The following is a 26659-nucleotide window of genomic DNA, read 5'->3' as shown; positions in this document are numbered from 1 at the left end:
AACATAAACAATTTTATTGAGATATCATTCACATTGCATACAATTCACCCATGTAGAGTGTACAGTTTGATCATCTTCATATGGTTGCAGAGTTGTGCAACCAATGGCTGTTATCCAATTTTAGAATTTTTCCACCATCCTTCCCCACATCCTTCATGTCCTTCTGTAGAGAATCCTCATTTCCCTCCTCCAGTCCCTGGCAACTACTAATCTGTTTTCTGTCTCTATGGGTTTGCCTGTTCTGGACATTTCTGTGAATGAATCATACACTATCTGTCCTTTTGTGTCTGGCTTCTCTCACTCAGCATCATGTTTTTGATGTCCATCTACATCATAGCAGGATCAACACTTCATTCCTTTTTTTGTGGCTGCATCATATTCCCTGGTACAGATGGACCACAATGTGTTTATCTCTTCATCCAGTGGTGGACATTTGGGTTGTTTCTGCTTTTTGGCATGGACCACAATGTGTTTATTTCTTCATCCAGTGGTGGACATTTGGGTTGTTTCTGCTTTTTGGCTATTATGTCTCATGCTACTATGAACATCCCTGTGCAAGTTTTTCTGTGGACCTACGTTTTTGTTTCTCTTGGGTTCCTTCCTAGGAGCAGAATTGCTACGTCATAGGGTAACACTGTGTAACCTTTTGAGGAACTGCCAAATGGTCAATGTGGCTGCACTGTTTTACATTCCCACATGTGTAAAGTTTTGTAACCTTTTTTGGTCTTTCAGCATAATGTTACATTGTGAGTGGGCAACTGTACAACAGACACCCTCCTTCCTGGAGATTCCCATCCCTCTGTAGGTGCCCCAACATTAACCCTTTCAGCACTGGCTCTTCCTCATCTTCCACCCAAAGCTCCTTCTTAGTCCCTTTCCCACCTGGGACACATCTGCTCCAATGGGTTCCCCTCTCTTATATCTGAGATATCTTTAATTTAATTTAATTTAATTTAATTTAATTTAATTTAATTATTTATTGAGATGGAGTCTCGCTGTGTCTCCCAGGCTGGAGTGCAGTGGCGTGATCTTGGATCACTGCAGCCTCTGCCTCCTGGGTTCAGGCAATTCTCCTGCCTCAGCCTCCCAAGTAGCTGGGATTACAGGCATGCACCACCATGTCGGGATAATTTTTGTGTTTTTAGTAGAGACAGGGTTTCACCACGTTGGCCAGGTTGGTTTTGAACTCCTGACCTTAAGTGATCTGCCCCCACCGGCCTCCCAAAGTGCTGGGATTACAGGTGTGCGCCACACGCCTGGCCCATCTCTCTGCTCTCTGAGGCTTCTCTTCCATAGATTGGACACCATAACCCCCCATCTCTCCCATTCCTGCCACTGGCACCTTGGAGAATCCCAGCCGTTCTCCTGGGAGGCTACCAGCTCATGGTCTTTGTCTTAGTTCTGTCATTTCTGGAGTGATTTACTCCACAGCTCTTTCTGAATAAGGATTATTTGCCAAGTCCCAGGGTGGGATCCTGAGATAGGAATTGAATGAGGGAGTTCTGGTGCCCCAGAGTGGGGCTGAACAGGTGCAGATGCCCCCTCTGTTGCCTGGGCCATGGGAGATTGTGTCAGCATGGGAATTTCTTTCCTCTTTTTTTTTTTTTCTTTTCTTTACTTTTTTTTTTTTTTTTCCGAGACGAAGTCTCACTCTGTCTCCCAGGCTGGAGTGCAATGGCCGGATCTCAGCTCGCTGCAAGCTCTGCCTCCCGGGTTTACGCCATTCTCCTGCCTCAGCCTCCCCAGTAGCTGGGACTACAGGCGCCCGCCACCATGCTTGGCTAGTTTTTTGTATTTTTTAGTAGAGGGGGGGTTTCACTGTGTTAGCCAGGATGCTCTTGATCTCCTGACCTCGTGATCTGCCCATCTCGGCCTCCCAAAGTGCTGGGATTACAGGCTTGAGCCATTGCGCCCGGCCTCTTTTTTTTTTTTTCTTAACCCAGGCTGGAGTGCAGTGGCACAATTCGGGCTCACCTCAACCTCTGCCTCCTGGGTTCAAGCAATTCTCATGCCTCAGCCTCCTGAGTAGCTGGGATTACAGGTGCCCGCCACCACACCCAGCTAATTTTTTATATTTTTGGTAGAGATGGGGTTTTGCTGTGTTGGCCAGACTGATCTCGAACTCCTGACCTCAAGTGATCTGCCTGCCACGGCTTCCCAAAGTGCTGGGATTAAAGGCATGAGCCACTGTGCCTGGCCTTTTTCCTCTTCTGCCCAATGGAGCCAATATCCATCTTCCCCGGGATGTTGTCCAGATCCAGTGAGGGACCCTCTGCATGGTCCCGTGGCATAGATTGGGTATGTCACCAAGTGTCCCCTGGCCCTCCAAGCAGCTGAAGAGTCTTGCACCTCAGGTGTGTGTTTCAGGGACATCCCTCAAGGGCACTCCAACCCTGAGCGAGCACGGGCTGCGTTTTTCCTCCCTCCAGATCCTGGGCTCCCAGGACTTTGATATCTGTGTGAGGGACATGATCCCAGCGGACGTCCCCGAGCACTTCCGGGGCAGGGTCAGCATCTGGGCCACAGTGACCAGTGTGGACGGGAGCCAGCAGGTGGCGTTCGACGACTCCACCCCCGTGCAGAGGCAGCTGGTGGACATCCGGTACTCCAAGGACACGAGGAAGCAGTTCAAGCCGGGCCTGGCCTACGTGGGGAAGGTAACTTGGGGGTGACTGTATCACATCCCGCCCGAGGACCACCGTGAAACCACCACCACCAGCCACTAGCTCCGCAGTGGTGACTCAGCTGAAAACGGATCCCCTGACATAACCTTTGCAGAGTGTGGTGAGGGCTAGTGTTCCAGGTGAGGGGCAGGGGACATTTTCCTCCATGGGAAAGGATAATCTACTCTATTCCACTTGGGCAGACATTTGAGTAGCCATTTATTTATTTACTTATTTATTTTATTTATTTATTTTTTTGAGACGGAGTCTTGCTCTGTTGCCCAGGCTGGAGTGCTGGAGTGCAGTGGCACGATCTTGGCTCACTGCGAGCTCTGCCTCCCGGGTTCACACCATTCTCCTGCCTCAGCCTCCTGAGTAGCTGGGACTACAGGTGCCTGCCACTTTGCCTGGCTAATTTTTTGTATTTTTTAGTAGAGACGGGGTTTCACCGTGTTAGCCAGGATGGTCTTGATCTCTTGACCTCATGATCCACCCACCTTGGCCTCCCAGAGTGCTGGGATTATAGGCGTGAGCCACCGCGCCTGGCCTTGAGTAGCCATTTATTAAAACAGCTCCTCTAAGGCAGTCCTGTTTCTTCAATGGGTACTTTTTTTTTGAGACACAGTCACACTCCGTCGCCCAGGTTGAAGTGCAGTGGCTTCATCTTGGCTCACTGCAACCTCCGTCTCCCAGGTTCAAGTGATTCTCCTACCTCAGCCTCCCGAGTAGCTGAGATTACAGGCACATACCATCAAGCCCAGTTAATTTTTGTATTTTTAGTAGAGACAGGGTTTTGCCATGTTGGCCAGGCTCATCTCGAACTCCTGGCCTCAAGTGAACCTCCAGCCTTGGCCTCCCAAAGTACTCGGGTTACAGGAGTGAGCCATCACTCCTGGCCCTTCACTGGGTTGATTTTATCCCCTGAGGACCTAAGTTGAGAGCCCTGCAGAGGTAGATCTCCTGTTCCTGAGACTGACAGGTGCAGACCTGTGTGACATTTTGAACGAGGCTCTGCCTGCCACCCACCACTCAAGTCTTATGCACATTAAATTTTGAGGTGTCCAGATGTCGTGATCCTTATATATGTTTTTTTCTTAGAGACAGGGTTTTGCTCTGTCGCCCAGGATGGAGTGCAGTGGTGAGATCATAGCTCATTGCAGCCTCGATATCCTGGACTCAAGCAATCTGCCTGCCTCAGCATCCTGAGTAGCTGGTACTGCAGGCATGAGCCACCAGGCCCAACAAATATTTTTATTTTTAAATTTTTATTTATTTATTTATTTATTTATTTATTTATTTTTTTTTTTTTTTTTTTTTTTTTTTTTTGAGATGGAGTCTCGCTCTGTCACCCAGGCTGGAGTGCTGTGGCCAGATCTCAGCTCACTGCAAGCTCCGCCTCCCGGGTTCACGCCATTCTCCTGTCTCAGCCTCCCGAGTAGCTGGGACTACAGGCGCCGCCACGTCGCCCGGCTAGTTTTTTGTAGTTTTTTTTTTTAGTAGAGACGGGGTTTCACGGTGTTAGCCAGGATGGTCTCGATCTCCTGACCTCGTGATCCGCCCGTCTCGGCCTCCCAAAGTGCTGGGATTACAGGCTTGAGCCACCGCGCCCGGCCTATTTATTTATTTTTGAGACAAGAGTCTCGCTCTGTCACCCAGGCTGGAGTGCAGTGGCTCAATCTTGGCTAATTGCAACCTCTGCCTCCTGGGTTCAAGCGATTCTTCTGCCTCAGCCTCCTGAGTAGCTGGGATTACAGGCATGCCCCACCACATCCCGCTAATTTTTTGTATTTTTAGTAGAGATGGAGTTTCACCATGTTGGCCAGGTTGGTCTCGAACTCCTGACCTGAGGTGATCCACCTGCCTCAGCCTCCCAGAGTGCTGAGATTGCAGGCATGAGCCATGGTGCCTGACTAATTTTTAAATTTTTTGTAGAGATGGGATCTTGCTGTGTTGGCCAGACTGGTCTTAAACTCCTGGGCTCAGGCAGTTCTCCTACCTCAGACCCACAAAGTGCTGGGATTGCGGGTGTGAGCCACTGCACCCAGTCATTATTCTTGTTTTAACTACTAAACTGGGGTAGGCTGGGCGTGGTGGCTCATGACTATAATCCCAGCACTTTGGGAGGCCCAGGTGGGTGGATGACCTGAGGTCAGGAGTTCAAGACTAGCCTAGCCAACGTGGTGAAATACTGTCTCTACTAAAAATACAAAAATTAGCCAGGCATGGTGGTGGACACCTATAATCCCAGTGACTCAGGAGACTGAGGCACGAGAATTGCTTGAATGCGGGAGGCGGAGGTTGCAGTGAGCTGAGATCACACCACCACACTCCAGCCTAGGAGACAGAGTGAGACTCTGTCTCAAATAAAAAAATAAAAAAAATAAAAAAATAAACCTGGGGTAACTTCACCCCAATTGCAGCAGCAGGAGTGGGGCAAGGCCAACAGAGCCCAGTGTCATGCAAGGGGAAAGTGGGCCACACCCCTGGCCCTGCGTCTGCCTGTACCCAGTTCCCTTTTGCTGTCCATGAGTGATGCTGGCTGGCTGTCCTCTCACTGAGTTCTGACCCTCTTGCTCTGCTTTGGAACCTCCCTTTTCTTCTCCATGCCAGTGTTGGAACCACCTCTATCCCATGCACAGAGACCTATCTCCTGTGTTCCTGGCTTTGAGGGCCCCAGCTTGTGTAGAAACTAAAGTACCTTGTGCAGGGTCAGAATGTATGTGAAGAAGAGGTTTAAGGCTACAAATTTGGTAAAGAGCATTTCACATACAACAGAAAATATCTACCATCTGCATTCAAGAAAGGAGAGGTTAGACTGGGCATGGTGACTCATGCCTGTAGTTCCAGTGCTTTGGGAGGCTGAGGAAAGAGGACCACTTGAGGCCAAAAGTGTGAGACCAGCCTGGGCAACATAGTGAGATCCAGTCTCTACAAAAAATAAAAATAGGCCAGGCGTTGGTGGCTCACACTTTGAGAGACCAAGGTGGGAGGATTGCTTGAGACTGGGAGTTTGAGACCAGCCTGGGCAATAGAGCAAGACCCCAGCTCTACAAATTTTTTTTAAAAAAATTAGCCAGGCATGGTATTGCACACCTGTGGTCCCAGCTATCAGGAGGATGAGGCAGGAGGATTGCTTGAACCCAGGAGGTAGAGGCTGCAGTGAGCTATGATCGGGCCACTTCACTCCAGCCTGGGCAACAGAGCAAGACTCTCTCTCAAAAAAGGAAAAGAAAAAGAAGGGAGTGGTTAATGAGGATCATGTGGGCTGAATCCTGATTCACTCCATCACCAAATACCTGCACAGCTGAGGGCTGTTTTAGGGTTCTTCAGAAGCTCCTTTTAAAACATCCATGTCTGCCCATTCTAGCTGGCTCTCCAACCAGTCTGAATGGGTGAGGTTTAAGTGTCACTGAACTGTCCATACCCTGATATGGCATCAGACTAATGGCCGGCACATGTAATTTGTACTTCACGACCTCTTTGCCAAATCCAAGGGCATGAAGGTCTACCCTTATGTTTTCTTCTGAGAATGTTATAGCTTTAGCTGTTACATTTAGGTCTGTGATCCATTTGAGTTTATTTGTGTATATGGTGTGAGGTAGGGATGCAACTTCATTTAGAACATTTCTTTTTTCTTAAGAGACAGAGTCTCATTCAGTCACCCAGGCTGGAGTGCAGTGGCACCATCATAGCTCTCTGCAGCCTTGAACTCCTAGACTCAAGTGATCCTCCTGCCTCAGCCTCCTGAATAGTTGGGACTATAGGCGCATGCCACCACACCTGAAATTTTTAAGTTTTTTGTAGTGAGGTCTCACTATGTTACCCAGGCTGTTCTGGAACTCGTGGCCTCAAGTGATCCTCCTGCTTTGGCCTCCCAAAGTGTTGGGATTACAGGTGTGAGCCACTGCACCCACCCTTCTATGTCTGCCTTGGAAGCCTCTTGAGTAGCTGGGACCACAGGCACACGCCACCACACCTGAACCTGTGAGTCCTTCTTTTTTGTTCCCTTTAAGAATTGTTTTCGCTATTTGGGACCCGTTGGATGCCATGTGAATTTCAGGAGCAGTTTGTCAATTTCTGCAAAGAAGCCCGCTGGGATTCCAGTGGAGATTGTGTTGATTCTGCAGATCAGTTTGGGGCGCATGGCCGTCTTAACTCTATTATGTCTTGGGTGACCTTTTCTAGGTGGAGCTATCCTACCCAGATGGCAGCCCAGCTGAGGGGGTGACAGTCCAGATTAAGGCAGAGCTGACACCAAAGGATAACATCTACACCAGTGAAGCTGTGTCCCAGGGTGGACTGGTGGGGTTTGAAATCCCCTCCATCCCCACGTCAGCCCAGCACGTGTGGCTTGAGGTGGGTGAGTCCCACGGACCCTTGTTATTCAGTCAGCAGGTACGGACTTGGGGCCTCCCCTAGGCTGGGTGCAGGCACCTGATCAGTGGGCCTGGAGCCCATCCTAGCCCTGCAGCAGTACACGTTCCGCTGGACAGTGGGATGGACAACACAGCCATCCTGGGATCGGGTGGGAGGTCAAAGAGAGATAAGGGTGCCTGGACCAGTTATACCAATGGAGTCTTGTCAGAGTGGATCTCTCCAAATGGACTCCTGACTGTGGGGACGTCAGCCAGGCTGCTTCTGGGAGGGTGGAACAGCATGGGTGGAGGTTCAGAGGCAGACCGTGATTATATGGTCTCACAGGTGCTCAACCACATTAAGTCATTTTGGAAAGAGATCGGGTAGAGAGCCAACGGTGGTTTCCGCCACCTCACGGGGGTGCTCAGTGGAAGGCAGTATCGGGGGAAAGAGTGATCTTATTTTTTGTTTATTTTTTAAGAGACAGGGTCTCGCTCAGTTGCTCAGGCTGCAGTGCAGTGGCACCATCATAGCTCACTGCAGCCTCGAACTGCTGGGCTAAAGCAGTCCTCCTGAGTTAGCCTCCCAAGTACCTGAGATTACAGGTGCATGCCTGTAATTAGCACCGCACCCAGCTAATTTTTAAAATTTTCTGTAGAGGCTGGGCACAGTGGCTCATGCCTGTAATCCTAGCACTTTGAGAGGCTGAGTTGGGCAGATCACCTGAGGTCAGGAGTTCGAGACCAGCCTGGCCAACATGGGGGAAATCCCGTCTCTACTAAAAATACAAAAATTAGCCAGGTGTTGTGGCAGGCACCTGTAATCTCAGCCACTCGGGAGACTGAGGCAGGAGAATTGCTTGAACCTGAGAGGCAGAGGTTGCAGTGAGCCGAGATTGCGCCATTGCACCCCAGCCTGGGCAACAGAGTGAGACTCCATCTCAAAAACAAACAAACAAACAAATAAATCAATAAATAATAAATTTTTCTGTAGAGACGGGATCTTGCTATGTTGCCCAGGCTGGTCTCAAACTCCTGGCTTCAAGCCATCCTTCCACTTCAGCCTCCCAAAGCATAGAGATTACAGGCCATGAGCCGCCATGTCTGGCCTGATCTGATTTTTGATACCCAGTGATCACTCCAGAGTCTTCAGTGAGGGGTGGCTCAGGGAGGGCCCAGGCAGGCAGACAGGAGATGAGGACAGAGAGGTCCCCAAACTGGAGCTCTTGAAGAAGTAGATCCGGCAGGCCTTGGTGTCCCATCATCAGGGGAGGGAAGAACAGGAGGGACTGGAGAGGATGTCCCAGTGCTTGGCTTTGGGAACTGGCAGTGGACCTGGCGGCCCTGCAGAGAGTAAACACATAGATGGGAACTGAGGACACTGTGGTCACTTTGTCCTCTGTGGGCATCATGTCCCTAAAGGTTTTAACCACCGAAGCCACTGCCTTTGTCACTCGACATTCACAGCCAGATGTGTTCACGCTTTCTTGTGTTGGATCTGCTGTTCGACACACAGCAGCTGTTTGGTCACCTGGGCCACTGTTCTGTTTTTGTTTTTTTGTTTTTTTTAAATGCAGAGTCTTGCTCTGTCGCCTAGGCTGGAGTGCAGCAGTGCATTCTTGACTCACTGCAACCCCTGCCTCCCAGGTTCAAGTGATTCTTCTGCCTCAGCCTCCCAAATAGCTGGGATTACAGGTGCCCCCCCACCACGCCTGGCTAATTTTTGTATTTCTAGTAGAGATGGGGTTTCACCATGCTGGTCAGGCTGGTCTTGAACTACTGACCTCAGGCAATCCACCTGTCTCGGCCTCCCAAAGTGCTGGAATTACAGCTGTGAGCCACTGTGCCGGGCCCACTGTCCTGTTTTTTTTTTTTTTTTTTTTTTTTTTTTCATTGTTTGTTTGTTTGAGACGGAGTCTCTCTCAGTCGCCCAGGCTGGAGCGCAGTGGCACGATCTCGGCTCACTGCAAGCTCCGCCTCCCGGGTTCACACCATTCTCCTGCCTCAGCCTCCCGAGTAGCTGGGACTACAGGCGCCCACCACCACACCTGACTAATTTTTTTGTATTTTTAGTAGAGATGATTTTCACCATATTAGCCAGGATGATCTTGATCTCCTGACCTCATGATCCCCCGTCTCGGCCTCCCATAGTGCTGGGATTATAGGTGTGAGCCACTGCGCCTGGCCCCACTGTCCTATTTTAAGAGAATGACCATAGCCTGGCATCTCTCAGACTCATTGAGGAACCAGAGCTGCCCTGCCCACCCCATACCAGGTGGGAGGTTGCAGTGACTTCTGACACCATCTACCGGATGAGCTGGGCAACACTTCACAGGTGATGGGCACAGCCCTCTCTATAAGACTACCCTGAATTCTGACACCAGCTGCAAGTCCAGGGGTCCCCGGGCCACCTGTGCTTCCCACCCACTGGCTGCAAATTCCACTACCCCACCACCTTTTAATTACAGCTTTACCATAGCAAAATGACGCAAATTAGAACCAACCAAAGAGAGAGATGCATAGGGCGAGGTCTGGGCGATTCCCAGATTGGAAGCTTTGTGTGTTCTCTGCACAGAACCAGGATATATCATCCCCACAAGCTGAGCATTGCTAAGCAGGAAAGTTCACCTGAGCTTTGGCGTCCAAAGTTTTTTGTGGGGGACTCATTTCATCTGCATGATTGATTAAATCATTGGCCATGGGATTGATCTCAGTCTCCTGCCCTCTCCCTTCCCTGGAGGTGGGGCTGATATCCTGTGGCTCAAAGCCCAGCCATCTAATCGCACAACTGGCCTTTCTGGTATGGCCCGTTTATACCCTATTTAGAGTCCCAGGAGCCAGAGACAGAGGCAGGCCAACTTTTTTTTTTTTTTTTTTGAGATGGAGTTTTGCTCTTGTTGCCCAGGCTGGAATGCAGTGGCATAATCCTGGCTCACTGCAACCTCTGCCTCCCATGTTCAAGTGATTCCCCTGCCTCAGCCTCCCAAGTAGCTGGGACTACAGGTGCACGTCATCATACCCAGCTAATTTTTTGTATTTTAGTAGAGACAGGGTTTCACCATGTTGGCCAGGATGGTCTTGATCTCCTGACCTCGTGATCTGCCTACCTTGGCCTCCCAAAGTGCTGGGATTATAGGTGTGAGCCACCGCGCCCAGCCCAACTTCTTTTTAAAATAATTTCAGAGACGTGGTTTAGCTCTGTTGTCCAGGCTGGAGTGCAATGGTGTGATCATAGCTAATTGCAGCTTTGAACTCCTGGATTCAAGTGATCCTCCTGCCTCAACCTCCCCTAGTAGCTGAGTCTCCAGGCATGTGCCACCACGCCCCAGTAATTTTCAAAAATTTTTTTGTGGAGACTGGATCTTGCTGTGTTGCCCAGGCTGGTCTTGAACTTCTGGGCCCAAGTGATTCTCCCACCTCTGCCTCCCAAAATGCTGAGATTACAGCTATGAACCCACTGTGCCTGGCCCCCAACACCCTTCGACCAATTTTTGACACTTTCTTCTTCTTCTTCTTTTTTTTTTTTTGAGAGGGAGTCTTGCTCTGTTGCCCAGGCTGGAGTGCAGTGGTGTGATCTCGGCTCACGGCAGCCTCTGCCTCCTGAGTTCAAGCAATTCTTATGCCTCAGCCTCCTGAGTAGCTGGGATTACAGTTGTGCCCCATCACTCCTGGCTAATTTTTGTATTCTTTTTATTAGAGACAGGATTTCACCATGTTGACCAGACTGGTCTTGAACTCCTGGCTTTAGATGATCCACCTGCCACAGCCTTCTGAAGTGCTGTGATTAGAGGCGTGAGTCACATTGCCCAGCTGAGTCACAGTGCCCAGCTGGACGCTTGCTTCTTGGAGCTAGGAAGACCGGGCTGGACAACTGGATACTACTCCCTGAGGATTGGGGAGGGGGTTCTCCAAAGGGATACTGGAGCGTGAGAGGGTGTTTCTTCTGAGCAGAGCAGGCAGAAGCATCCCCAAGATCCCCTTTCTGCTCTCGGGACTCAGGTGTTGACCTAAGTGTCTTCCGTTCTTCAGACCAAGGTGACAGCACTGAATGGAAAGCCCGTGGGGGCTCAGTACCTGCCCAGCTACCTCTCCCTCGGAAGCTGGTACTCCCCCAGCCAGTGCTACCTGCAGCTACAGCCACCCTCCCACCCACTGCAGGTAAGATTTTCAGGTGCTGCCCTTCCTGGGCCATGCAGGATCCAAAAAGCAGCATGAGACGGGTGCCGTGGCTCAACCTGTAATCCCAGCACTTTGGGAGGCTGAGGCGGGCGGATCACTGGAGGTCAGGATTTTGAGACCAGCCTGGCCAACATGGTGAAACCCCATCTCTACTAAAAATACAAAAATTAGCCGGGTGTGGTGGTGCGTGCCTGTAATCCCAGCTACTCGGGAGGCTGAGGCAGGAGAACTGCTTAAACCTGGGAGGTGGAGGTTGCAATGAACTGAGATCACACCACTGCACTTCAGTCTAGGTGACAAAGCAATATTCCTTCTCAAAAAAAAGCAGCATGAGTGAGCCTCTAAGGCAGCAGTAGTCAGCCTTTTGGGCACCAAAGATTAATTTTGTGGAAGACAATTTTTCCACGGACCGGGGCGCAGATGCAGGAGATAGTTTCAGGATAATTCAAGGACATTATGTTTATTTTGCACTTTATTTCTCTTATTATGACATTGCAATATATAAGGAAACAATGATACAACTCACCATCATGTAGAAGCAGTGGGAGCTCTGAGCTTGTTTTCCAGCAACTGGACAGTCCCATCTAGGGGTGATGGGAGACAGTGACAGATCATCAGGCATTAGATTCTCATTAGGGGCATGCATCCTAAATCCCATGCAAGCACAGTTCACAATAGGGTTCACGCTCCTGGGAGAATCTAATGCTGCCGCTGCTGATCTGACAGGAGGCGGAGCTCACGTGGTAATGTGAGTGATGGCGAGCGGCTGTAAATACAGATGAAGTTTTTGACTGCCGGCCTGCCACTACCGCCTGCTGTGTTACCCGGTTCCTAACAGGCCATGAATCAGTACTGGTCCATGGCCCTAGGAGCTGCGGACCCCTGCTCTAAGGGACCTAACACTGCAGCTGACACAGGGATCCCTTATCTCCCCAGCAAGGGGAGAATTCTGTGGAATGCATGCATGCATTACTATTTATTTCTTTCTTTTCTTTTCTTTTTTTTTTTTTTTTTTTTTTTTTGAGACAGAGTCTCACTCTGTCACCCAGGCTGGAGTGCAGTGGCGTGATCTCAGCTCACTGCAACCTCTGTCTCCAGGGTTCAAGTGATTCTCCCACCTCAGCCTCTGGAGTAGCTGAGATTGCAGGTGCCCACCACCACGCCTGGCTAATCTTTGTATTCCAGCAGAGATGGAGTTTCACCATGTTGGGCAGGTTGGTCTTGAACTTCTGACCTCACATGATCTGCCCACCTTTGCCTCCCAAAGTGTTGGGATTACAGACATGAGCCACCGCACCCGGCCCATTGCTATTTCTTTCTTTTTTTTCTTTTGAGACGGAGTCTCGCTGTGTTGCCCAGGCTGGAGTGCAGTGGCCGGATCTCAGCTCACTGCAAGCTTCACCTCCCAGGTTTACGCCATTCTCCTGCCTCAGTCTCCCAAGTAGCTGGGACTACAGGCGCCCACCACCTCATCCAGCTAGTTTTTTTGTATTTTTTAGTAGAGACGGGGTTTCACCATGTTAGCCAGGATAGTCTCGATCTGCTGACCTCGTGATCCGCCCATCTCGGCCTCCCAAAGTGCTGGGATTACAGGCTTGAGCCACTGCGCGAGTCTGCTATTTATTTCTTACGGACATTTAGGCTGTGGCCCAGGGCTGACAATGATGATCACCACTCTGCCTCACGGCACCACTGCACCCAGACCTGACATAGAGCTGCTGCTATGGGGCCGGATTCCCCACTGCCTTGAGCCTTCCCTTAGTGCAGAGGCCCTGGGAGTTTCTCCATACAGGCACGCTGAGTGCGAAGACAAGGTGAACTTAGAGCTGTGTCTGCCATTCATTTATCCTAGGTCTATTATTTTGCAATTCTGATTGTATAAGATGTGTGTGTGTATTTTTCTTTGAATTAATAGACTTATTATTATTTTTTTAAGAGATGGAGTCTCGCTCTGTTGCCCAGGCTGGAGTGCAGTGGCGTGATCTCAGCTCACTGCAAGCTCTGCCTCCCGGGTTCACCCGCCATTCTCCTGCCTCAGCCTCCCAAGTAGCTGGGATTACAGGCGCCCGCCACCATGCCCAGCTAATTTTTGTATTTTTAGTAGAGACGGGGTTTCACTGTGTTAGCCAGGATGGTCTCGATCTCCTGACCTTGTGATCCACCCACCTCGGCCTCCCAAAGTGCTGGGATTATAGGCGTGAGCCACTGCGCCCGGCCAATAAACTTAAGTTTTTAAGAGCAGTTGTAAGTTTATAAAAACCTTGAACAAAAAGTAGAGTTCCCGACCGGGTGTGGGGGCTCACACCTGTAATCTCGGCACTTTGGGAGGCTGAGGCGGGAGGATAGCTGGAGCCCAGGAGTTTGAGACCAACCTGGGCAACATGGTGAAATCCCATCTGTATCAAAACAAAAACAAAAACAAAAAAACCCCAGCTGGATGTGGTGGTGCATGCCTGTAGTCCCAGCTACTCAAGAGGCTGAGGCAGGAGGATCGCTTGAGCCTGGAAGATTGGGACTGCAGTGAGCCATGGTCATGCCACTGTACTCCAGCCTGGGTGACAGAGCAAGACCCTGTCTCAAAACTAAACTTAACTAAACTTTACCTGTAGCTTACTATTGACCAGAAGCATTAGTGATGACAGAAAGAGTCATTGAACACAGATTTTGTACTTTCTATGTATGATATACTGTATTCTTACAATAATGTAAGCTAGAGGAACAAAATTGTTATTAAAAAAATCATAAGGTACACTGGCAGGCTCAGGTGAAAAAACAATAATAAAGAAGACAAAATATCTTGACTGTTCAAGAAGTGGGAATGGATCATTGTAAAGGTCTTCTTCCTTGTCATCTTCATGTTGAATGGGCGGAGGAGGAGGAGGAAGAGGAGGGATGGGTCCTGCTGTCTCAGGCAGAAGTGGAAGAAAATCCACATATTAGTGACATGGGCAGTTCAAACCTGTATTTTTCAAGGGTCAACTGTATATATGTGCATATATATGTATATGCTGTGTACATGTGTGTTCATAGACATCTAGATACATATATATATATATATCTTTTTTTTTTTTTTTGACAGAGTCTCACTCTGTCGCCCAGGCTGGAGTGCAGTGGCACAATCTCAGCTCACTGCAACCTCCATCTCCCAGGTTCAAGCTCTTCTCCTGCCTCAGCCTCTCGAGTAGCTGGGATTACAGGCACCTGCCACCATGGCCGGCTAATTATTTTTGTATTTTTGGTAGTGACAGGGTTTCACCATGTAGACCAGGATGGTCTCAAACTCCTGACCTCAGGTGATCCACCTTCTTCGACCTCCCAAACTGTTGGGATTACAGGCGTGAGCCACTGCACCCGGCCATACACATCTATATTTAAAGTCCATCACCCCTCTGTTAACTCCGTGGGCTGGTGGCAGGCTCACTGGCTGGGCCGTTTGCATCCTGGCTGCAATCCCAGCAGAGCCTCTGGCTCAAGCTACAGCCCCAGCCTTGGCAGAAATGTCACCCCTAATGGAAACCAGTTGCCATTACAGCACCCAGGGCCCTACCAGGCCATAAACCTCTCACTCCTTTTCTGATCACATTGAGGCCCCTGGGGTTCAGCTTGGAGGAATCGTGGCGCCGAGACTGCCTGTTTTCTGGGATTAACAGCCCTTTGCAGAGGTTGTAAGAATGAGAAGTCAGACAGGATCATGCCCAGCTTGGCTGAACACACTGTTCTTGTTGTAATGCCATTAAACCAGCGGTGCAGGGCGGGGACACTGGCGCTGGCCTCCTCCTCAGGGGGCAGGAAGGAACCTTGTGTTCTCAGCTGGCCAGACTGTTGTTCTGATTAGGGGGAGACCTGGCTCTGTCACTTAGATTTTGCTCCCTGGGTGACATCTCAATCCAGTTTGAGGTGGCTCAGCAAATGCCAGCCCCTCCTTTCCACCAAATTGCCGTGAGTGGCCCGGGCACAACCTCAGGGCATGGAGGGAAGATGGGTTCACGTTGGGGCTAGGATGGGCATGGTGCAGGGACCTCTTTCTCTTCTTCTAGCACCAGGGCCCAGGCAGCGGGGAGCTGGGGTCTCGACTCTCCACATCTCAGCACCTACCCTTCTGAACCTGTTTTGCTTGTTGCTTGTTGAACGGGGGCTGTCACTCCAATCTTTTAAGATTGTTTTGATGCCACAAATTTAGTAAAGAAGAGGAGAAAGGTTTGTGCTCTCCTTTTCTCCCCCAAGATCTCAAGCAGAAGGGGACATTTGTGTGGGTGTCTTTTTATAAGGGGGACATTTATAAATTTAGAGTGAAATTGAAAACGTTAATGTAATAAACAACCATAAGACTTTCACCTATATAAATTAATTTATAAATTAATGTTTTGCCTATATCCTTTCATTAATCCTTCCATCCACCCTCCATCCCTCTCTCCATCCCTCCATCTATCCCTCTCTTCATCCCTCCATCCATCCGTCCTCTCTCCCTCCATTCATTCACCCTTCCTCCCTTTTTCTTTCCTCCCTCCCTCCCTCCACCCATCCATCCACCTACTACCCTTTATCCAGTCATCTTCTCTCCATCCATCCACCCTTCATCCATCCATCCACCCTCCCTCTGCACCTCCCTTCATCCCTCCATCATCCATCCATCCATTTACTCTCCCTCCCTCCTTTCTTCCTTTCTTCTTTCCTTTCTCCACCCAGCTATCCACCCACTACCCCTATCCATTTATCTACCATCCATCTGCCCTTCATCCATTCGTCCACCCTTCGTTCATCCATCCATACATGCACCCGTCATCCTTCCATTCATCCACTCTTCCTCCATCCATTCTCCCTCTGTCCCTCCCTTCATCCATCCATCCATCTACCAATTCATCCATCCACCCATTTCTCTACACATTTTTTGGCTGCAGCATTTGAAAGCAAGTTACAGATATGATAGTGCTTCACTCTTAAATACTTGACCATAATGTATACTTAAAAAAAGGCATTATGTTACCTGATCTCAAGGCCATTTTCTTAGATCACACCTAAGAAAATTACATTCACTGAATTATATTGTCTAATTCATAGGCAATATTCAGATTTTCAAGGGGTACCCTAAAATGTAATTTGCATTTAGTGTTTGTTTGCATGCATGTGTGACTGCACGATTGTATCACAGATGTGTGACTATGCATGAGTGTGCATGTGCATTTTTGTGTATGTGCATGCTTACCTGTGTGTATGCACTTGGTTTTTAGGGGTTTCACTATGCTACCTAGGCTGGTCTTGAACTCCTGGCCTCAAGTGATCCTCTTTGCCTCAGCCTCCCAAAGTGTTGAGATGACAGATGTAACCACCGCACCCGGCCCCACTACTGTTAATAATTGGATTGTTTATGTTTGTTGAGTCATGAAAGTTCTTTCTAAATTCTGGATACTAGCCCTCATCAGATGTGTAATTTGCAGACATTTTCTCCTGTACTACGGGTTATCTTTTCACTTTCCTGACAGGGTCCATTAGTGCAACAAAAAATTTTAATTTTGGTGAAATCACATTTCTCTTTTTCTTTTGCTTGTTGTACTTCTGGTGCCACATCTCAAAGAAACCATTGCCAAATCCAAGGTCATGATTTATTTCTGTGTTTTCTTTTAAGAGTTTTATACTTTCAGCTCTTACATTTAGGTCTTTCATCTGTTTTGAGTTAATTTTTTATATGGTGTGAGGTAGGGATCCAAATTAATTCATTCTCTCTCTCTTTCTCTTTTTTTTTTTTTTTTTTTTTTTTTGAGATAGGACCTTGCTCTGTCACCTAGGCTGGAGTGCAGTGTTGTGATCATAGCTCACTACAGCTCAACCTCCTGGGCTCAAGTGATCCTCCCACCTCAGCTTGCTAAAGTGTTGAGATTGCAGGTGTGAGCCGCCACACACAGACTAACTTCACTCTTTTGCATGCATCTATTCAGTTGTCTCAGCACTGTTTGTTAAAAAGACTATTCTTTCCCCATTGAATGGTCTTGGCACCCTTATTTCAAATCAGTTGCCCTTAGCTGTCTGGATTCATTTCAGGGCTCTTACTTCTATCCCATTGGTTTCTGTGTCTCTCCCTATGCTGGTACTACACTCTCTTGATTACTGTAGCCTTGTAGTAAGTTTTGAAATTAGGAAATGTGAGTCCTGCAGCATTATTATTCTTTTTCAAGATTCCTGAGTCCTTTGTGTTTTCATATAAATTTTAGGATCAGTTCCATTTCTGCAAAAAAGGCCATTGAGATTTTGATAGGTTTCCCCTAATGCTAACATCTTACAAGACTATGATCCATTTGTCATAACTAAGAATCAACACTGGACATCAGTGTTAACCAGACTCCAGACTTTATTTGGATTTCCCCAAGTTTTCCCACTCATGGCCTTGTTTTCTGATCCGGGATCACCTTTAGGGCCCCACATCACATTTAGTCATCACGTCTCCTTGGTCTCCTCCAATCTGAAAATTTAATCTTTCCTTGTCTTTCATGACCTTGGCGCTCTTTTTTTCCTTTCTTTGTTTATTTTTATTTTTTTGTTTATTTATTTTTGAGACAGGGTCTTGCTTGATCACCCAGTATATTAGTCCATTTTCATGCTGCTGATAAAGACATACCCAAGACTTGGTAATTTATAAAGAAAAAGAGGTTTATTGTTATTTATTTATTTATTTATTTATTTTGAGATGGTGTCTCACTCTGTCACCCAGGCTGGAGTGCAATGGCACAATCTCAGCTCACTGGAACCTCTGCCTCCTAGGGTCAAGCAATTCTCCTGCCTCAGCCTCCTGAGTAGCTGGGATTACAGGCATCTGCTATCATGCCTGGCTAATTTTTGTATTTTTGTAGAGATGGGCTTTCACCGTGTTGGGCAGGCTGGTGTTGAACTCCTGACCTTACGTGATCTGCTTGCCTTGGCCTCCCCAAATGCTGGGATTACAGACGTGAGCCACCATGCCCAGCCAGAAAAAGAGGTTTAATGGACTCACAGTTCCATGTGGCTGGGGAGGCCTTACAATCATGGCAGAAGGTGAAAGGTACGTCTTACAGGTGGCAGACAAGAGAGAATGGGCACCAAGTAAAAAGGGAAACCTCTTATAAAATTAACAGATCTCATGAGACTTATTCACTACCATGAGAACAGTAAGGAGGAAACTGTCCCCATGATTCAATTATCTCCCACTGGGTCCCTCCCACAACATATGGGAATTATGGGAGCTACAATTCAAGATGAGATTTGGGTGGAGACACAGCCAAACCATAGCACCCCAGACTAGAGGGTGGTGGCACAGTCATGGCTTACTGCAGCCTTGGCCTCCTGTGCTCAAGTGATCCTCCTGCCTCAGCCCCCCGAGATAGCTGGGACTATAGGCTTGTGCCACCAAACCCAGCAATTTTTAAATATTTTTTGTAGGGATGGAGTTTCGCCATGTTGTTCAGGCTGGTCTCGAACTCCTGAACTCAAGCAGTCTACCTACCTCAGCCTCCCAAAGTGTTAGGATTACAGGCATGAGCCACCGCACTCAGCCGACATTCTTCTTTTTGCTGCTCAAATTTTCCAAATTTGGCTTTGGGAGTCCCTTAGGGCCAGCTTCTTAAACAGACAGATTCTTGCTTTAGGGGGAGGTAGAATGACGTTTATTTTTCTTACTATTTATTTATTTGTTTACTTAAAAAATATTGATTGATTGATTGGTTGAGACAGGATCTCACTCTGTTGCCCAGGCTAGAGTGCAGTGGCATGATCATGGCTCACCGCTCCTTGACCTCCCTGGCTCAAGTGATCCTTCCGCCTTAGCTTCCTGAGTAGTTGAGACTACAGGCACCCACCACCGCATCCAGCTAGTTTTTGTATTTTTGTAGAAATGGTGTTTCACCATGTTGCCATGGCGGGTCTGGAACTCCTAGACTCAAGCGATCCTCTCGCCTCAGCCATTCAATGTGCTGAGATTACCAGGTGTGAGCCACTGTGCCTGGCCGAAGTTTTTTGATTTTTTATAAACTGGGTCTCACTTTGTTGCCCAGGCTAGTCTCAAGCTCTTGGGCTCAAGTGATCTGCCTACCTCTGCCTACCAAAGTACTGGGATTACAGGTGTGAGCCATGGCACCCGGCCAGAATGACACTTATTAGCCACCTACAGTGTCCACTGTACAATGTTGAGTATGACACACACATCATCTCATTGGAGCCTCAGGACCCTCTGTCCAGGAGATAACAGCCTTATTTTACAGATGGGAAAACAGGCTCAGAGAGGTGAAATGATTTGCCCAAGCTTCCACAGCAAGAATGTCACTCTTCCCCTACTCCAGATATCCCTCTTCTGGGCTTTCAGGGTGATCCCAACATTTGGGGACAGGCACAGATTGCAAAACATGGAACAGAGGAGGGGATTCCTAGGGCTAAGTGTTGGACATGGCCACACACCAAACCCCTAGGGTGATCTTAGGACCTGGGAGGCCTTAGCTTTCCTGATATCAGAATAATGGCAGCTTCAGGGTTCAGTGTGGGGCCTTGGCATCAGCTCCCCTGAGTATGAATCCTGCCCTACACTCACTGACATTGGACAAAGAATCAAGGCCTCAGTTTCCAGTTTTCCCCTCTGGGAACTTGGGGACTATGATAGGACCCAACTCATTGAGTTCATATCCTAAGAGAAGGCCCAGCCCATTGGCGGCATTAGCACATTCAAAATTAGGAAACAGTATTTTATTTTTATTTTTTTGGAGACAGGGTCTCACTCTGTTACCCAGGCTGGAGTGCAGTGGTGCGATCATGACTCACTGCAGCCTTGACTTCCTAGGCTCAAGTGACCCTCCCACCTCAACCCCCTGAGTAGCTGGGACTACAGGCATGTGCCACCACGCCCGGCCAATTTTTTTTTTTTTTTTGGTACTTTTTGTAGAGATGGGGGTCTCACTGTGTTGCCCAGGCTGCTCTCTAACTTCTGAACTTGAGCGATCTGTCTGCCTCAGCCCCTCAAAGTGCTGGGATTACAGGCGTGAGCCACTGTGCCTGGCCGTAAACAGTTCTTAAGACAACTTTTTCTTCTAATGCCAATTGCAGAGTTTGGGAGTCCTCACACTACTGCAGTTTCTTTAATTCTCTAGAAGAATTAACAGGACTCACTAAAAGCTGTTATACTTATGGTTACAATTTATTACACTAAACAATACACATGAAAATCAGTGAAGACGAGAGGTTGATGATGCAGAGTCCGGAAGAATTCTGAACATGAACTTACTTATTCTCTCTGCATAGAGTCAGGGACAGTGTTATTTTCCCACCAGAGATGTGGGACAGCATGCATGGTGTACTGCCAACTAGGGAAGCTCCCTGGAACCTTGGTGTCCAGAGTTATGTTTCTTTCTTCTTCTTCTTTTTTCAAATAGGGATGGGATCTTGCCATGTTGCCCAGTCTGGTCTCAGACCCCTGGCCTCAAATGATCCTCCTGCCTCGGCCTCCCATAGCACTGCGATTACAGGCATGAGCCGCCACACCCAGCCTGGTGTCCAGAGTTTTCACTGGGGCTCAGTCACGTAGACATAGATGACCACCTGCCTCCATGACTAATCTCATTCCCCAGCTTCTCCACAGGTTGATCTGATGCTGCATGGCCCAAAGCCTCCTCCAGAAATCATATTTATTACTACCTGATGTGACCCAAGACCCCAAGTAGACAAAGACGCTCTTATCAGGCAGGACATTCGGAGAGCTTAGATCACCTCCCAGGAGCTATGGGCAAAGGCCAGCCTTCTCTTTGGGCCAGGTTCAATTCTTTACGGCATGACATCTTACTGAGGGCTTTCACACCATCATCACGTTTCATCTATACCACAATCCTGCAAGGAGGTAAGCCTCAGGCCATATACAGAACTAGGGGCCACTGGCTGGGTGCGGTGGCTCACGCCTGTTAATCCCAGCACTTTGGGAGGCCGAGGTGGGTGGATCACAAGGTCAGGGTTTGAGACCAGCCTGGCCAACATGGTGAAACCCTGTTTCTACTAAAAATACAAAAATTATATGGGCATGGTGGCAGGCTCCTGTAATCTCGGCTACCCAGGAGGCTGAGGCAGGAGAATCACTCGAACCCAGGAGGGAGAGGTTGCAGTGAGCCGAGATCTCACCATTGCATGCCAGCCTGGGTAACAAGAGTGAAACACCATCTTAAAAAAGAAAACAAAACAAAACACAAAACAAAACTAGGGGCCAGGACTGGATGCTGGGCACTCCGCTCCCTCAGTCATCCCAGCCTCCCTCTGGCCCCAGAGTGGCCGTCTCCCTGTAGTGGGCTGCAATGTTGGTGCCAGGCAGGGCCCCCCATGCTGCGTGTCTTCCATAGGTTGGGGAAGAAGCCGATTTTTCTGTGAAGTCCACATGTCCCTGCAACTTTACCCTGTACTACGAGGTGGCTGCGCGGGGCAATATTGTGCTATCGGGCCAGCAGCCTGCCCACATCACCCAGCAGCGAAGCAAGCGGGCAGCCCCTGCCCTGGAGAAACCGATTCGTTTAACACACCTTTCTGAGACAGGTGAGCTGGGCAGCAGGGAGAAGGTTCCTGTTCTTCCTTCCGAACCACTGAGACTGAGATGAACACTCCTGCAAGGAGGGACAAGGCAAGACCTAGCAGAGAGGGGAGCCTGCCTTGGGGCAGAGGGGACACATCCTTAACAATACCAGACTGGGTCCAGGAGGACAGTGATCAGCCACTGGAAGTGGAGAGGTTCAGGCCCCAGGCTCTTCTCACTCTGTGTTTGCAGGGGACAGGGACAAGCCAGCCACAGACTGGGCTCTTGCACTGGCCCACACTGTGCTGTTACCTCTTTGCCCAGGTGGTTCTGCCTATGAATCCTCTTCCTTTTCTCTCTTTTTGACACCATGTGCTCTTTATAAGGCCCTCCTCCCAGGGGACTTCCTTAGTCCCCTCCTCTTCAAAGCCTTTCTTGCCAATACAGGGTCCCCAACTTGAGCACTATAGACATATAGAAGGGGGTGGATCACTCTAGAGTGGGTGGCACTCTGTGCACTGTAGGGTGCTGAGCAGCATCCCTGGTCTCTCCCCCCCAGATGCCAGTAGTACCAACTCTCCACAGTATGATGACCTAAAAAGTCTTCAGATATTGCCACTATCCCCAGGGGGCAGAGTCACTCCCAAGTGAGAATCACTGAAATGGGTAGGTAGGTAGATAGAATGATGGGTGAATAGATAGACAGGCAGGGTCTCTCAGGCTAAGGCAAGGTTTCTCAACCTTGGCACTATCAGCATTTGGGCAAGATCATTCTCTGTGGTGGAGGCACTGTAGGATGTTGAGCAGCACCCCTGGCCTCCACCCCTTAGATGCCAATAGCCCTATAGATGATGGAGGGATGGATCGATGGATGGATGGGCAGATAGGAAGACGGATGAATGGATGGTTGGATGGATGGACTGATAAAACAGTGGATGGATGGAAGGATGGATGGACGGATGGATGGAAGGATGGATGGACGGATGAATGGATGGATGGATGGATGAATGGACAGATGGATGGATAGACAAAAGGATGGATGAATGGACAGATGAATGGATGGACAGAAAGATGGATGGATGGATAATGGGTGGGTGGATGATTGGATGAATAGATGGATGGATGGATAGTGGGTGGGTGGATGGGTGGATGATGGATGAATGGATGGTTGGATCGATAGATGGATGGAAGTGGGTGGATGGATGGGGGATGATGGATGGAAGAATAGGTGGATGGATAGTGAGGTGGGTGGATGAGTGGATGATGGATGGGTGAACAGATGGATAGATGATTGGATGGTGGATGGATGGGTGGACGATGGATGAACAAACAGATGCATGGATAGTGGATGGGTGAGTGGATGATGGATGATGAATAGAGGGATGGGTGGACGGTGGTGGTGGTGGTGAGTGATTGGGTGCATGGATGATGGATGGTTGGTGAATAGAGGGAACGGTGGATGGTGGGTAGATGGATGGGTAGATGGTGGATGTATGAATATATGAATGGATGGATGGATAGAAAGATGAGTGGATAGGTGGATGGATGGATAAATAGATAGAGAAGATCCCTCTTTTTTAGGCAGGCTTTCTCACCCTCTGCACTGTCAACATTTGGGACCATCCCGTGCACTGTAGGATGCTGAGCAGCATCTTTGGCTACTACTCACCAGAAGCCAGTAGCATCCTCTCCAGCAATGATGACCAAAAAACATCTGCAGACATTGCCAGCATCCCCTGGGCAGCAGAATTGCCTTGGTTGAGAACTGCTGGCCAGAGTTGTGCTTTGGGCATGGTGCACCTGCATCCTCTTGGTCTTCTCTTCTCTTCTAGGTGAAATAACAGGGGCTTTATGTCTTCCTGGAACCCTTGTCCAGGGCCAGCCCTGGGCTTGGAACTCCCCACAATCTGTCCCCATTTAACCCAACTGCAGCCTGGGATGGTGATGGTTCCACTGTGTCCATCTGCAGATGAATGGGCTGTGACTTGGGTTGGGGGTTTCAGGGACTTTCCCATTGCCTAGTAAGGGCCAGAGCCAGGATTTGAACCCCAAGGCCAATTGGGTACCCACCTCCTCCTGTTGGCCAGGAGTTTCCTTCTGTCCCCACTTCCCCCAACCATGCCTGTCCACTGGCTGCTCTGAGCTCTGCACAGAACCAGCTAACAGATAGCCCATTCTGGAACTGGGAGACTTTCTACTTTCATTCTCTTGCAGTAGAGTATTTGGGAGTGCCTGGACAGGCTTCTAAGATCCTCTATCCTTTAAGGATCATTTACTCACAGGGAAGGAAGTATGAACTTAGTTCAAGTCAGCAAATAATGGCTGCCCAGGTCTGCTGGCCTCAGGCCCCAGCAAGATGGAGCCAATCAGAGGGAGGGATTGGGGTCAGGGGCATACTGGGGAGCTGGAGTGGTGCTGCCTGGACAGGCCAAGGTGGTTTTGCTGTCCACAGAGGAAGCAGAGGGCTGGTCAGGGAGAAGGGACCGTGTTCCCCAGCAGAGAGGATGATTCTAGGCAAATTCCAGCCTGCTCTGTAGGAGCCCATGGTGACCCTAGAGCTGAGTCAATGGGAAGAGTCAGCATTGACTGAGGATGTAGCCTGGGAAGGGCATTTCAAAACCGAAGATGCAGACTGTCTCAATGTGTAGACAGGAGTATAGTGCAGGGCAAATTGGGGCAGAGCCTGAATGGCTGAGGTTGCATGTCAGATGCGGAGAGTTCACCACTTCTCTCTACTTTTGCTCACCTCAGAGCCCCCACCAGCCCCAGCAGCTGAGGTCAATGTGTGTGTGACCTCTCTTCATCTGGCCGTGACCCCCAGCATGGTCCCCCTCGGTCGCCTGCTGGTCTTCTACGTCAGGGAGAATGGAGAAGGGGTTGCCGACAGCCTTCAATTTGCAGTTGAGACCTTCTTCGAAAACCAGGTAGAGCATCGCACACTGAACCCGGGACACAGCCAAGGGCCCTTGGGGCTTCTCCAAGGTGCTGGCCAGGGGGTCTGTACACACCTGAGACTCATGTTGTGTCACAGCGTGACATAAGGAATTGTGGGAACATGAGTTGCATCTTTACTGAAGTGTCTCCAAAAGTCACCCAAAAGGAGATTGCGTTCACAACACACAAGAAAAGCCATCAATTGTTTTCTGCTTTTGTTGAATTCAGGATTTAAGGGACAGCACTTGTTTCCATCAGCACCCTCAGCCTCCCGTCCCCCTCCCTGCGACAACTTTTATCATTACCGTTATTTTGAGACGGAGTCTAGCTCTGTCACCCAGGCTGGAGTGCAGTGGTGTGATCTCGGCTCACTGCAGCCTCTGCCTCCCGGGTTCAAGCAATTCTCCTGCCTCAGCCTCCCGAGTAGCTGAGATTACAGGCGTGCACCACCACGTCTGGCTAATTTTTGTATTTTTAGTAGAAACGGGGTTTCACCACTTTGGCCAGGCTGATCTTGAACTACTGGCCTCAAGTGATCCTCCTGCCTCAGCCTCCCAAAGTGCTGGGATTACAGGTGTGGGCCACTGTGCCTGGCTCCTCCCTGCAACTTCTAAAACTACCACATGCTGTCCGCCAGCACCTGCCTTCCCATCTCTCCCTGTCCCTCCGTGTTCCTTTTTTTGTGTCCGCTGCACAATGACCAGCTGCTCATCACAGTGTGGGACCAGTTCCAACCAGGTGGCAAGGCCATGTTCCCAGCTGAGCTGGCAAAGACCCACTCTCCTCGGTGGGCAGGGGGTGCATGGGTGGGGCAGAAGAGATGCCTCTGCACTGGACCAAACCTGGGTTGAACCAAGTTTTTTTTGTTGTTGTTTGAGACGGAGTTTCACTCTTATTGCCCTGGCTGGGGTGCAACAATGCTGTCTCGGCTCATTGAAACCTCTGCCTCCCGGCTTCAAGAGATTCTCCTGCCTCAGCCTACCAAGTAGCCGGGATTACAGGCACCCACTACCATGCCCAACTAAATTTTGTATTTTTAGTAGAGACGGGAGTTCACCATGTTGGCCAGGCTGGTCTCGAACACCTGACCTCAGGTGATCCACCCGCCTCAGCCTCCCAAAGTGTTGGGATTACAGGCGTGAGCCACCACTCCCGGCCAACTGAACCAAGTTTCTTATCCCTTGCCGCATTTGCGCCCAGGTTTCGGTGACGTATTCAGCAAATGAGACCCAACCTGGGGAGGTTGTCGACCTGCGGATCACGGCTGCAAGGGGCAGCTGTGTGTGTGTCGCCGCAGTTGATAAGAGTGTCTACCTGCTCAGGTCTGGGTTCCGGCTGACTCCTGCCCAGGTGAGCAGAGCCCTCGGGTTTGGGTTCTGGCACCTCCATGGGGCCTTACCTTCTCTTGCTCTCCCTTTCCCATCTCCCATTTTAATAAATGAAGAGCTGCATTTGAATCCAGATTTGCTTTCTCCGTCAGGTTCATTTCTCAGGGAACCTGATGGGTGTCTGATAAATCCTTGTTGCTGCTTTAGTGCAGTTGCAAGATCAGGGAGTCAAGGTCATCAGATTTTTGCAACATGACATTGGACCAGGTCTAGTCTCTCTGGCTCCAATTTTCCCGTCTTATTTTATGTTATTTTTAGAGTTGGGGTCTTGCTCTGTCGCCTGGGCTGGAGTGCAGTGGCGTGATCATAGCTCACTCTAGTCAACACCTCCTGGGCTTAAGCGATCCTCCCACCTCAGCCTCCAGAGTAGCTGGGGCTACAGGCATGCACCACCATGCCTGGCTAATTTTTTCTGTCTTTGTAGGGACAGGGTGTTGCTATGTTGCCCAGGCTGGTCTCGAACTCCTTTGCTCAAGCCAACCTCCTGGTTCAGCCTCCCCAGCAACTGGGATTACAGGCATGAGCCACTGTGCCTGGCTCCTGTTTGCCCATTTTAAAATGGGCTGATGCTACCAGTGCCCATCTCCTGGAGGTTGTCATGATGTGATAAAGAGGTTGGGATGGGAGCACGCTGCACCC

The 26659-nt window shown here is 49.4% G+C and overlaps 1 protein-coding gene across 5 annotated transcripts in view; it reads left to right on the top strand.

Moving 5' to 3' along the window:
* The window catches only part of CPAMD8 (C3 and PZP like alpha-2-macroglobulin domain containing 8), a 122361-nt gene that overhangs the window by 27849 nt on the left and 67853 nt on the right, over positions 1–26659 (top strand). For all 5 annotated transcript variants that reach the window (XR_004058973.1, XR_004058972.1, XM_030936991.1 and 2 more), the window contains exons 11-16: positions 2430–2657; positions 6849–7019; positions 11048–11176; positions 21532–21721; positions 24450–24622; positions 25833–25982. Coding sequence is in view for 3 of the 5 variants with exons in the window: in XM_030936991.1 (XP_030792851.1) it covers positions 2430–2657; positions 6849–7019; positions 11048–11176; positions 21532–21721; positions 24450–24622; positions 25833–25982 (1041 nt within the window). In the remaining 2 variants the exon portion in view is untranslated. The remainder of the gene's footprint in view (positions 1–2429; positions 2658–6848; positions 7020–11047; positions 11177–21531; positions 21722–24449; positions 24623–25832; positions 25983–26659) is intronic.

This window comes from Rhinopithecus roxellana, chromosome 8 (genome assembly GCF_007565055.1).
Source record: "Rhinopithecus roxellana isolate Shanxi Qingling chromosome 8, ASM756505v1, whole genome shotgun sequence".
Classification (NCBI taxonomy): Eukaryota; Metazoa; Chordata; class Mammalia; order Primates; family Cercopithecidae; genus Rhinopithecus; species Rhinopithecus roxellana.
The sequence above is the reverse complement of the archived record's forward strand: the minus strand, read 5'-3'. Positions and strand labels throughout refer to the sequence as shown.